A 12,904-nucleotide genomic window follows, 5' to 3' on the forward strand; every position below is an offset into this window, starting at 1 on the left:
AAGAGGAATAATAATTTGGATTCTGCTGCCTTATGCTTTGAAGCTGGTAAGTTTGAAACATGTCAGTCTATGTATCATATTCACTGAGTTAGAATGTATTGCATACTTTAGCACTTCACTTTGTTAAGTCAGGCAAGTTACTGCTACACAGGCACTACACTGAAGTAATTTCTGGAGTGTCACTGAGAATGACATTAAAGAGAGAGACGTTGATTGAGGAAATTGGGTTATGTTTGATAAACCACACTGGTGAGTTCTGACCTTTGACTCAACACTGCAGTGTTACTTTCAGAGACTTGGTTCACCCAGTGAATAGTTTCACAACATTGACATAACAGTCACAGTAACAGCGGTCACTGTAGTGCACATGAACTTGTGATATCTGAGTAAATTCAGACAGATTAGTGTGTGTGTGTGTGTGTGTGTGTGTGTGTGTGTGTGTGTGTGTGTGTGTGTGTGTGTGTGTGTGTGTGTGTGTGTGTGTGTGTGTGTGTGTGTGTGTGTGTGTGTGTGTGTGTCTCAATATGTTCAACCACAAACACATTTGTAAAAGAGTTATAAATGGGTTGTCATAAACTGGTTAATGGAAAACCCATGAGTGTGTGTGTGTGTTGTGAGTAATGTGCATTTGTGCAATGCATTTTCATAGTATCTGCCTTCTCTTCTCACGCACGCACACAAATGCGTGCATGCATGCGTGTGCATACGGTAGTGTGTGTGCATACATACTTGGGGCTTCCAGTAAAGATGGAGCTAAAAGCAAGTAGCATAATAAATGCCATGCCTTTCAGAGTGGGTTCTAATGTACCCTGGTTCCCTATGGTATACTAGCATACCAATGTATAACACATACCCGTTACGACAGTAAGCGTGTAACTAACTCCATTTCTGTCTGTCATCATGAGGCTAATTTTCTACAATGCCTACCATGTGTGAACGTATGCGATGTCAACCCGTCCCTTTCTCCTTTCTCCCTCTCTCTGCTCCCTATACCTATCATCCAGCGAAGGATAGAAGGGGGAGGCCAAGGGGTCAAAGGTGAGAAGAGTGGGGTAGAGACGCTCACGGCTGCTTTGTTCCTCCTTCATGGTGCTGGGATAGTTGTAATATGTATGAGAAGTTAACCATGCTCAACCTGCAAAGCGGCTCCAATTGGAGCTCCAACAACTGGTACCATGACCCCACCGCTGTGCAGACGCAACACGGCACAGGTGAGTTCCAACTGTGGCACACGCGAAATAAATCTTCAGTGATGCGCTAAGAGTAACGGTAGGAGTAGTTACAGAGTCATACTACTTACTGTATGTAGTCTAAAATTGTAGGTCTAAAGTGCCATACACACCAAGAATTATAACTATAACTCTGGAGTCCTCTCCAAAACTATAACAACGACGACAGTGGTGATCAATATCATTGGGATCACTTTCAGAACAATTTGACGAACGATAGAAACACTTACATCCAATCAAAGTCCACCCCAGTTTACAAGGCGTCACATTCAACAGGTCAACGTTCAACACATCACTCACGTTCAACATGTTTACAGAACGTTATCGTTCATCAGCGTGGATGCTCGCATCATCATTACCCTTATATTATAGTTAGTTACAGATGCTTACTAATTGCATTCACTTAATTGTGGTATTGCTTTGTATGAAATGTATGAAGTAAATGAGTATCCACTACTTGACATTCTACCACCTCTTTATTTCATCTTATACCTCTCTCTCTCTCTCTCTCTCTCTCTCTCTCTCTCTCTCTCTCTCTCTCTCTCTCTCTCTCTCTCTCTCTCTCTCTCTGTGTGCCAGTGTCTGAGGGCTGTCTGCTGGACACAGAGGGCAGCATGGGTGGCGAGGTTGGAGGAAGAGGAGGAGGAGGAAGAAGAGGGGGTAGTGGTGGTGGTGGTGGTGGTGGTGGTGGAGGAGGAGGAGGAGGAGGAGGAGGAGGAGGAGGAGGCCCTGTGGAGAGGGACGAGGGTGAAGAATCCCAGCTGAGGTTACAGCTGAAGAGAAAACTGCAGAGGAACAGGACCAGCTTTACCCAGGAGCAGATCGAGGCTCTGGAGAAAGGTCAGCTCGCACGCATATACACACTCGCACACACACACACACACACACACACACACACACACACACAGCCTACCCCCGGCTTCGACCAATCACAGCCCTCCCAGGGCACTAGCCAGAGCTTGTCACGTTGTAGCTCGCCCTGCTGTTGTCCCTGCCAACACCCTGGTTCATGGATCAGAGTCTTGTTTGTTGCTACTTGGACACAAACGTACCTCAAGCGGCATTAGAAAACATCACATCACCTAACAGGATCCAAGCAAAAGTCAGCGTGACTGTGTCAGCGTGACATATTGCGGCTGATTTCTGACTTGGAGCATATGGAACATGGAGTCATAAGGAAATACAAGTATAATAATTGATCCACATTAACCCTGGTGTCCCTAAGTTGGGTATGTCATCATAGGCGAAACAAATTACTTTAAAACATTTTTTATAGCAGATCTACAAGCTCACATAGTGATGCAACGTGTTGTGATCTGGTAGATCGGCTATTTTCGAATAGCCAAAGTATAACATGGGGCTGAAGCGGTTAACAGAGGATATATTTCTTCGAGGATATGCATCTTCGTTCACAAATGGCTGCTTGGAGCATTTTTGTAAAACTTCTGTCAAAAAAAATGAAAAATCCAAATGCCCCAGGCGACTAGTTACTCACAAATATCTTAACAAGACATCATTATTACAGCTTTATCCAGGGAGATCTGGCTTTTTCAGTCTGATATCAGGCCACTGAGAAGGATCAGAAAAGCACCCTTGAATGGTTGTGGCTGCTGAGGGCCCTTGAGCTAAATGAGGACGCAGTGACCACTGTGCAGCCAAGTGGAAACCCATCGCCGTGGTCAACTGCGTGCAAATGACATTAATGAGGAACGCTGACCTCCATGCACAAGCCAAGGCACAATAACAATCATGTGTTGACACAAACTGCAATCATGAGGATGCCAATTATAGCAATTTTCGGCAAAGCTTCATATTTCATGCATATTGTTATTAGCCTACTCTGTGTCTGCTGTATGCATTTGCTGCGCTAGAGTGGTCGTCAATTTGTACATTGGTTTTAGCTAATTTGACAAATAGTCTTCAATAATAGTGTGCCAGTGAATTATTTAAAAAAAACTGAGAAAAAAATAAATGAAAACATTGGTAATACACGTAAGTCACTAATTGTACCAAAGGACCCTTACAGGTCCGTACTGTAATTCTGAGAGTGTACACATTTGGTTCCATTTGTACACTCTCAGAGTTATGGGGGCTCATTGAAATTAAAAAGTTTGAGAACCAATGAGTTACTAGACCTGAAACTTCACGGAGGTCATCAGGATTACTCAGACAGTCAGTTATAGAATGAGACATCATAACAAGCATGTCAGCAGTTGGAACACTGATACATGCATGTAAACCCTTGCAGGCTTATGTGTGACGGACCACTGTGCCCTTGTTGTAGGGAGAAAACACAGTGACAGTTAACTCATTAGGCTTCTTCATGCTGTGTACGATTTATTACATGACAATACTTTATGATGATTTGTTAGGGTGGTCCATGGCGCTTTTAGAATAGTGTAACAAATATGTTGGATAATATTCCAGCACATTCATACACAAGACGTAATTACTTCACAAATCATATAGAATATAATTTGTGACTCAATTACCATATCTCAACACAGGCACACATTGGTTTGTGTACATGTATCGCTATATGAAACTTTACGTTACGTTTGTGTAACGTGAGTTCTTGACTGGTTAATATAAATGCCATAAAACAACAAGAGATACACTCATAACCGGTTGGACAAATGACACCAAAAGACTTCTTTTCACGTTATAATAAAGCGGGTTTATTCAGCTTACAGAGTTTACAAGCAATTTAAAAAGTTATGATTCCTAAAAATGGGATAGTTACTTCAACCCTCTCGCATGAGCGAAAGAGTGGAAATACTATGTGTTACGGCTTTAGTAAAATTGTCCTGGTTGATCACGGCCGTGAGCAACCGCGAACAATTTCCCTGCTCCTAACAAGCAGGAGTTCATCACTGGAAAGGTCTGGTCCATAGCCAGACGCTTCAGTCATAAATCTCTATTAGCCTTAAACCCATTTTACTAACATTTTGATACACACATGTATAACGCTTTGGATATCAAGAGGAGAGGGGAGGGGCTGAAATAGAAGCTTTCAGGTCGTGTGTGCATTGAAATGGAGGAGAAAAAAAACGGGAAGGAAGAAAAGTGATAGAGAGAGAGGAGAAGGGACGTATTGGGAACACTATACTGTAATACTTGAGTTTACTCAAATGATTACAGTTTAGACATTAAATGTTTACACATATAACAATGTCGCTTATGGCAATATGCACAGATCAAACGGTAACACACCTTATATTTGGCTTCACTTGGTTTCTGGAAAGAATGGACAGGCACGCTGTAGAGTCGGACCGAAAGTTCTTTAGCAAATTGTTCAGTTTTGAGGCAAGTTGGTCCGTGTAAAGGCAGACGGACAGGGCATTGATGGCGGTGGAAGTCTTCTAGGGTCCGGGCACACTTCGCGGCTCGGGTGCGTGTGGTTTAGGAAGAGAAGGTCTTCAGCTGGGGACTGGAAGCGCCCAGCGGTGGTGAGTCTCCGTCGGAGACGAGCGAGGAGAGTCGGTCTCTCTGCGGAGCGTCTGCTTCGGCGGTGTGTGTCTCTCCTTGGTTGGAGAGCTTTCGCCCTGGGTCAGCAGAGGATGGTCCTCCTACGTCCGAGAGAGGTCGTGGCTTGAGCAATTCATTGTGGTTTCTGAGAGGGTTTTATGCACCTAAATCCTTTGATGTGCCAGAAAAGTCATTACTATGTTAATTTCCTATCTGGTGAGGATGTCACCATTCTGCAGTCGACCTAGGTCAGGCATCCTGGCGCCGGGCCATCTGGGGGGGGGGCGTTTCTGAACCCGCGACCCTTATGTGTTTCCACCACATGGCTAAACATTCGTTCATTTATCGTTCATAGTTCATAGGTCATGTAAACAATGTCTTTGTATGGCAACAAGATTGTTTCCAAATATGTCCTTTATAAGAGAAAAAGAGAGAGAGAAGAAAAGAGAAAAAGAGGGAGAGAAAAGCAAAAACTATGTTTCTGCGTGGGTGTGTGTGTGTGTGTGTGTGTGTGTGTGGGGGGGGGTCGAGGGCATCCAGGGGCTGGTGTGAACTCTTGGCTGGTCCCAGCAGGACATGGCTCGACCGTCTGTGGGAGTGATTGTCGGGTCTGTTGTTTTATCACTCCTGCCTGGTTCCTGGGCTTCATGTGGGTTAACTTCAACAGGCCCTAGTGTGACCTTTTGATGTTAAGCTGGTTTGCAATTAGCTGTTTATCCAGCATCTCCTTACAATAGGCTGCTAGTACAGTGCATTCAAAATTAAAATGGCAAATTACAGTGCAGACTACAGGGTATATTTGTATCACCTCTTAAATCCACATGGTTTGGAACTTGAATGCTTACAATCTAAACTCATGAATGTTCCGTAAAAAATAGATTAATTTAGCAGATAAGGGTGAGGATATATCAGTGATAACTGGCTTTACATTCAAGGTAAATAATTGGAAACTGATATTATGGCGCCAATATCAGACATGGAGAAAAATGATTTAACGTGTGAAGTGTTAATGCTGGTAAGAACTAATATTTTATTATTAAATATAGTTTAATAATAAAATATTGTTTGATTAGTTCATATTTTTAAATATAAAATAAAAGATACTGTGTGTGTGAGCATGTGTGTCACTCAACTTGATCTGTTCTACAGAGTTTGAAAGAACACATTACCCAGATGTCTTTGCGAGGGAGAGACTGGCGAACAAGATTGATTTACCAGAGGCCAGAATACAGGTAAGTGAATGCTCTATCCAGCCTCTATTCTACTCTTCCATCACATTTTACTAACATTTGATACCCTTTCAGCCTTTTAGTTTTCCGACAACAAACTCACTAATGACTGTGGTTGAGCCTGAACTCATTTCCATTAATTCAGTTTGCATTGATCTGAATGTATGGGAGTGCAGTCTATTTCCAATGTTTTCTGCGACGTAGAACCTGTGGCTACACTTCAGTATGATCAATTATACTTAAATGGAGACTTCACCCATTTTCAACCTATCTTCATTTAATTGGTCCTCACTAATGCTCATGAAAAACTTTACAATTTTTTCTAGACATCATCGTTAGGCAGGTTTTTTCAAACAATATCTCAATTTTTTTATTTCGATTTTTATTAATGCGAGAACAATAGCTTCCATTATAGCATACTAACTTTCCAGGAATAGGAAGCCTGCAGTTTCTATTAGCTTGGATTCCCCTCCTCTGAGACACAGACTGAATAGACAAAAATGGTTCAATATTATAATGAAGATAGGTTGAACATGGGTCGTCGTTTAACCACATGAATCCTTGCATCCCTATTCTGGTCATGTAATAATAGACGAACGTTCGGCAAAAATAGCAGATCTACAAGCTTTGGTGCACAGGGGAAGAGGGAGGGGGCCAAGTACAGACCCTTGGGACCCCTGTAAAAAGGTATATAGGGTTTAAGTGGTTAATGTACTCAAGCATCATAGGTTTGCCTTTCGCATCTCTGTAGCCACAATATGGCTAATAGGCTGATTGATGGCACTCCTTCCATCAGTCTCATTCCCATTGGCTACCACTAATAGGGTGGTTGCCTATTTAAAGTCTACATGAAAAACATGGAAGTAGAAGATTATGTTGGGACTATTATGCTGGGCTCTTGCACCTGCTGGTCCACTCCTTTGTATACCTTGAGTCAAGAGCGCAAACCTTTATATCGTTGACATCTCTATGATTGCTAGGTATGGTTCTCCAACCGAAGAGCCAAATGGCGGAGGGAGGAGAAGCTTCGCAATCAAAGAAGGTCAGCAGGAGCGACTTCCTGTTTGCAGACTCAAGCACCCCTGACAACTTCCTTTAATACATCTGTCTATCATCCTCACCATGGTAACAGTTCAGGTAAGTAGGCTACCCTAACTTCTGCAAGACAGGCTGACTTATATATCTTTACCTCTTTATATGCTTATCCTACAATCATTTATTTATTATTATTCATTATTATTAATAATAATATTTATTTAGTACAAGACGAGTGTTTGATTTGCAATTAAAAACCTTACAGCGCCACTTTGTGTGACATTTGCTCTAATCTCAGCATTACACTTTCTCCATTAGATCTATATTAGAGCATTTTATTTCATCCTATTCCAGGAAGCGAATGTATTGTGTGCATGCATGTGTCGTTATCCTGTGTTACCTGCAGTTAGTGTGTGTGTGTGTGTGTGTGTGTGTGTGTGTGTGTGTGTGTGTGTGTGTGTGTGTGTGTGTGTGTGTGTGTGTGTGTGTGTGTGTGTGTGTGTGTGTGTGTGTGTGTGTGTGTGTGTGTGTGTGTGTGTGTGTGTGTGTTGTGTGTACCCTTTCGGGTCCATTTGTACCCTCTCAGAATTAAATTAACACAATGTGTACCAACTCTCTCTCCAGGGTCCATGCTGAGTCAGGGTGATACTTCCCTGCCCAGCTACAGTTCCCTGTCAGTCTTCTCCTCTGGGGTCCAGGTGGGTCACATGCATCATTCATCACCTTATGAACTTTACCAAAAAAACAGGCCGCCATGGTAGAACAGTTAATTTAACTCGAGGAAGCTGCATGAGGAAAAGGCACTTCTGTGGCATACTGTACAACTATTCACACTTCTGACACTCCCTATGCGCAGAAGTGAAAGCGCTTTTGGAGGTGCCCTATATAGAGGCCCCCCAACATATGATTCCTGAATGTGGGTTTAATTGGATGTTGCGTTCATGATATGTTTTTGTTGTAAGGAATAGGCCAATTACTGGCAAATAGTATGGAATATAAAAAGCAACTTTTTGAGGCTCATTTTCACACACCTAATTTTGTGCAGAGAAAACAAAAATCACATTTCTGCAACAGTGACATTTGTAGCATTTGTAGCGCCCCGCCGCCGCCTTTGGGTCTAAGTGAGAGCTTTTGGCTCATGGTTAATAAAGGCAATCGGCCCTCAATATGTAATTGAAACTTGGTGGTTTGTGTGTGCTTTGGACAAAATCTGGAAGAGTACTAGCGAAAAGTGTGTTGTGAAGAAAATGCTAAATGGTGCAAAATCTATAGGCAGAAATGTGGCCTACATGGGGAGTTGCGTTTTGATTATGCCTATGGTTGAAGAGTTATAGGCCAAAACATAAAGAAGGCTGGTTACACCACCATGAGGGCAATTTAGAAAATATGGGGTGGAGTGTCTTCCTTAGTCTACTGGCTGTCTGCACGAAAAGTTTGCTGCCGATCGGTCCAGCGGCCCACTCACTCACTCACACACACACACATGGACAGGGGCGAAAACATAATCGCCGCCTCTGGCCTTCCGAAAAGTTTGCTGCCGATCGGTCCAGCGGCCCACTCACTCACTCACACACACACACATGGACAGGGGCGAAAACATAATCGCCGCCTCTGGCCTTCCAGTCCGGAAGGACGGAGGGTAAGGCAGAGATAATAACCACAAAGTGCTTTGAAGAACTATAAAAATATCAAGGCAAATAGAATACAGATATCAGATAAGATAAACTGATAAAGTCAGCTTGGGAAATTGAATAGATGCACTCAGTGATAATAAAACATTCACACAAAAAGTACACCCTTGAAAAGTGTATTAAGAAGTCCATTGGGGTCATACTGGCAAATCCCAGACACAATTTTTTCCTGGCAATTAATTTAATGTCTTGGAACCAGTTTATTATCTACTGTAGCATTACCACACCACATTACTCTAGCACCCCCATGTGGTTAGACTGAAGGCATGCTATCAATGTGATGATATGACTGTGGGTCTGCCAGACCACATGAGACTGTATATTGACACTAGACCCATACAGAAGGACGCTGAACGTTTACATATGGTGGCGTTATTGTAATCATATTATGTTCTCTTAAAAAGCGTAACCAGTGCCATGCTAAGATGATGTTATGAAATGGTTTCGTTGTTTCAGAACATCTAACCTGTATCTCCATTCCCCCGCTCTCCCTATTCTTTCTCATTGATCTGTCGTTCATCTCATTCTTCCGTGAAGTCCATCCCCCCTCAGTCTACCTCCTCTTACTCCTGCATGTTGCCTCCATCGCCCTCCACCCCGCGCAGCTTTGAGTCATCCGCCTACACCTCCCCACATCTGCAGACTCCACCCTCGGCCAACTCCAACACGGGTGAGTGAGTGTTTCTGTCTGACTGTGTCTTGTGTCTGCAGTAGACATGGACACTGTTCTCAGACTGGAGGAGAGATCATAACAGTACACTTGGATTTTGAAATGTACAGTGTGTGAATCTGCTTGGTTTCAGTCACCGACTGACTCACCCTATCTGTCTCTGTCTGTCTCTTTTCCTCTCTTGTCCTCCTCCCGTCTGCCTCTCTGCCACCCAGGGCTCATATCTCCTGGGGTTTCAGTGCCAGTCCAGGTGCCAGGAACGGAGCAACAGAGCATTCAGAACCTGGGTCAATATTGGGCCAGGCTGCAGTGAAAACAAAGAGACAATTATCATCAACCAGCATAAAGAAGGAAGACTCAAAGGGCATGTACAGTAATAGAGAAAGTGTGCAGAAAAACAATATAGAGATGCGGAGGTTTAAGGAAGCACAGGACTGAGTTGCAGACCGAACCCGAAATGCATTAAATGTTTACAAATTCAGCCAAGAGCATTTGGTTGCACTTTGCAGTACTCTGTCCATACTGGTATTTACTTAGCATTTTATTATGGTAAATGTTTTCTATCCTTTTGTTAGACCAGCTGTCTATGATCCAAAAATAAAAAAGCCACACAAAAGCACAGGGCTGGAGAGATTTTACTACTTACAATGTCCTAGACAGAGCAATGGGTGCAAGGATTGGGGATTGCCTGTTTGGCTGAACCTCTAAATAGGATTTTTAAACATAGGCTTTAACCATAATAGCTTTATGCTCTTGTAAGCAAAGTAATTACTTTGTGTTCTGAGTTTAAGAAGAGTCAAGAAAGTTGCCCAAGCTTATTGTGAAGGTTACATTTTTGGGTGCTTTTTACATGACCTTCTCACTGTTTAGGTTAAAAAATCTTCTTAATTAATTATTAATTATGGCATTTAAATGTTTATAACAGTCAGATACCAATTACACTTTTTATGATCATAAATGGCATACACATGTAGAGGTTATACATGTTTAAATATATTCTTTACAAAGTATGGAAATACCTCACTATTATCAAATAAGTAAATACCAGCAAATGTCTGTACTGTAAAGTGTATCTGCAGTTTCTTGCAACTTGAGCAGCTCAATGACATTGTGGTAGCATTTTCCCTAAACATATGCTGCGTAAGGCTGTACTACTGTGAAGATTTTAGATTTGCTGATGGTAACCACTTTTACTATCTTGCCAATATTGTACTGATTGCATATTTTTGTACAGAAATCTGTGGATGATGATGATGATGATGACGATGATATCGGTAAAGAATCTGATATCACAAGGCATACTTTGGTAGTACAAGTACAATCACCCTCAGAGTCCAAGCACAGTCCAATTTCTTCAAATAATTAAATAAATAGGGATGGAGAAATTTGACGGCCGAGATCGGCGCTTAATATCATACAACCGATAACATTTATATGCCTACTGAAATGCTGTATCCAGGTTTAGGGCTATGATATGGATAGTGTTTGTGCATCCCTGTAAATAACCGTACATATCAGTCAGCAAGTGACAATCAAGCTTCTATATACCAAAAACGAAGAGGTTGTGTTCAACCAATCAAAGTGCAAATACTTCAGTGAATGACAATCAAACATATAGGAAGTGAGAACATAACAGTAATATCCTCAGAGTGTTTATTGGACTTGTCAGAGATCCACACCCCATTATTTAACCGGGTACATCTAGGTCCATTTTACACTATCAGAGGATTTTGCTGTGCCGCCATGAACTGTGATAACTATCCATACAATGGTAGCCACGTTTGCAGCATGACCAAAAAGATATACAATCAGTTATTTACAGAAATAAATCAAGTGTTGTAAGATACATTTACTGTACCTTTCAGGCTTTTAGCCCATGCTAGCCCCAGACCATCGTTTTTGTGGCTGTATCTCAGCTTTTGTGAAATGCCTTTCGACTTATTTATTTGTCTTTTCACATGGTCACATAAGCCCTCTCTGTGGTTTCTATTGTTGTGTGACTTTGCTGTGTTAGTACCACATAGTTACCTAGAGTCAACCCTTTTGTGAAGACCTTGGACCCTTTTAACAAAAAATTAAACAGTGTGTGATAAAATGAATCAAATTCATTCATTTGTTTTTTTGCACGGGCCACCATGCTAATTGTTTTATTCATATAAACTGACTGCTAATTATTGTTTATGGAGGAATTAGTCATCTAAAATGTTTACACAACAGTGATGAGGCAGCATTTGTGAAAAGTGATGCTTGGAGGTCACTACCCATAAAGGAATACGCTCGCCCCGGGTCAAATCCGGGCGACCTCGGAACGGTCGCCACCAGGTATTCCTAAACGTAACCTTAGTAAAACTATGCCTAAACCTAACCTTATTTCTAAACCTAACCTCAGTAAAACTATGCCTAAACCGTAACTTATTCCTAACCTTAACCAGTAAAACAAATACAAGAATACAAGAACCGCTGGGGGTGAGCGGTCCACGGAAAAATGGGGGTGAGTGTGTTGTGGGGCGAGCCTTCCGGTTACCCACATAAAGACATACAGACATACGTATGAAGGCATTATCATGGTCCTGGGCCCATGGGGGAATAAATGCTTATGCGTATGGCTATTGAACACAACATAAATATCACTAATGACTCAGCAGAGAAAGGCCATGGCATATGTTAAGCCTATCATTTACAGTATAATTCGTCACACGACTGTGACGCTCACCAAAAATGACAGATTTTCAAACTAAACGTAGCTTTGTCATGCGACAAAGTATAATTGAGCCTGTGACACTTTTGGTGTGCAACCATATAACTCAGGCTGTAGGATTTAAACTATTGACCTGGAATGGACACTAGCATCTTCCCCCTCTGCTGACCATTAGTGGATGGGCTCTTGTGCTAATGGCATCACTCACTTTAGACCCTGGGGGGATGGAGAGAAATTAAAGAAGGCAGAAGTGAAAAGGGGAAGGAAGGAAGGAGAAAGATAACACCAGTGATGCTTTGCAGATCATACAAACAGAAGCAAGGCATGAATAGGACTGGTGCCATGTGTGATGTCTATGGACACCAGTTTAATGTGACAACGGCATCATCAATTTCAGCCTTCAGTTATGTAACGATACCATCCGTTGAATTCTATTATTTTTCTTCAATAACTGTCTGATGTTTATTGTTTATTTTAGATCCCCATTAGCCACTACCTCAGCAGTGACTATTCTCAAGCAGTGCAATTAAAAAATATAATTGACATGCTGTTCTGAGCTCGACTTGACATCTGTATGCATCAAAACAAAACATACCTTTTGTTTTAAGAGCAGTTTGCTTGAAATAAAATACAGTAGGTTTAAACTGATAAACACTGACTAAAGTGTAGTATCTCTCTAGGAAAATACAATAAAACACACAAAACAAACATCCACGCTGGTGTGCAAGACAGGTGTGCAAGACACCTTTGGCGTTTGTGGAAGGTCTTATAGGATTAAGTCAAGCCACTGAAAGCGTACTGTGGGTGCAAATGATGGCTTTACAATGTCCATTTATGTCTGGACACAGTGTTATAAAAATGTTTTAAAAGTTGTTTTCATTATT

The 12,904-nt window shown here is 41.9% G+C and overlaps 1 protein-coding gene across 1 annotated transcript; it reads left to right on the top strand.

The window, feature by feature from the left end:
• The first annotated feature begins 1,009 nt into the window (after window positions 1-1,009).
• On the top strand, window positions 1,010-11,421 carry LOC308105062 (paired box protein Pax-6-like). The gene is made up of 8 exons (XM_080455695.1): window positions 1,010-1,211; window positions 1,809-1,879; window positions 1,910-2,069; window positions 5,847-5,929; window positions 6,907-7,063; window positions 7,586-7,659; window positions 9,190-9,322; window positions 9,538-11,421. Exons 1-8 carry the CDS (start codon window positions 1,109-1,111, stop codon window positions 9,633-9,635), a joined length of 879 nt encoding a protein of 292 aa, XP_080311821.1. The 5' UTR covers window positions 1,010-1,108; the 3' UTR covers window positions 9,636-11,421.
• The last annotated feature ends 1,483 nt before the right edge of the window (window positions 11,422-12,904 follow it).

The sequence above is a fragment of the Gymnoscopelus braueri genome (assembly GCF_963280865.1).
Source record: "Gymnoscopelus braueri genome assembly, chromosome: 17".
Classification (NCBI taxonomy): Eukaryota; Metazoa; Chordata; class Actinopteri; order Myctophiformes; family Myctophidae; genus Gymnoscopelus; species Gymnoscopelus braueri.

Bases quoted from the DNA above. Each gene is read 5' to 3' on its own strand.
- LOC308105062 (XM_080455695.1), top strand. From the start codon at position 1,109: ATGTATGAGAAGTTAACCATGCTCAACCTGCAAAGCGGCTCCAATTGG. The intron at 2,070-5,846 runs GTCAGCTCGCAC...TCTGTTCTACAG, and splicing joins GATCGAGGCTCTGGAGAAAG to AGTTTGAAAGAACACATTAC. The intron at 5,930-6,906 runs GTAAGTGAATGC...TATGATTGCTAG, and splicing joins TACCAGAGGCCAGAATACAG to GTATGGTTCTCCAACCGAAG.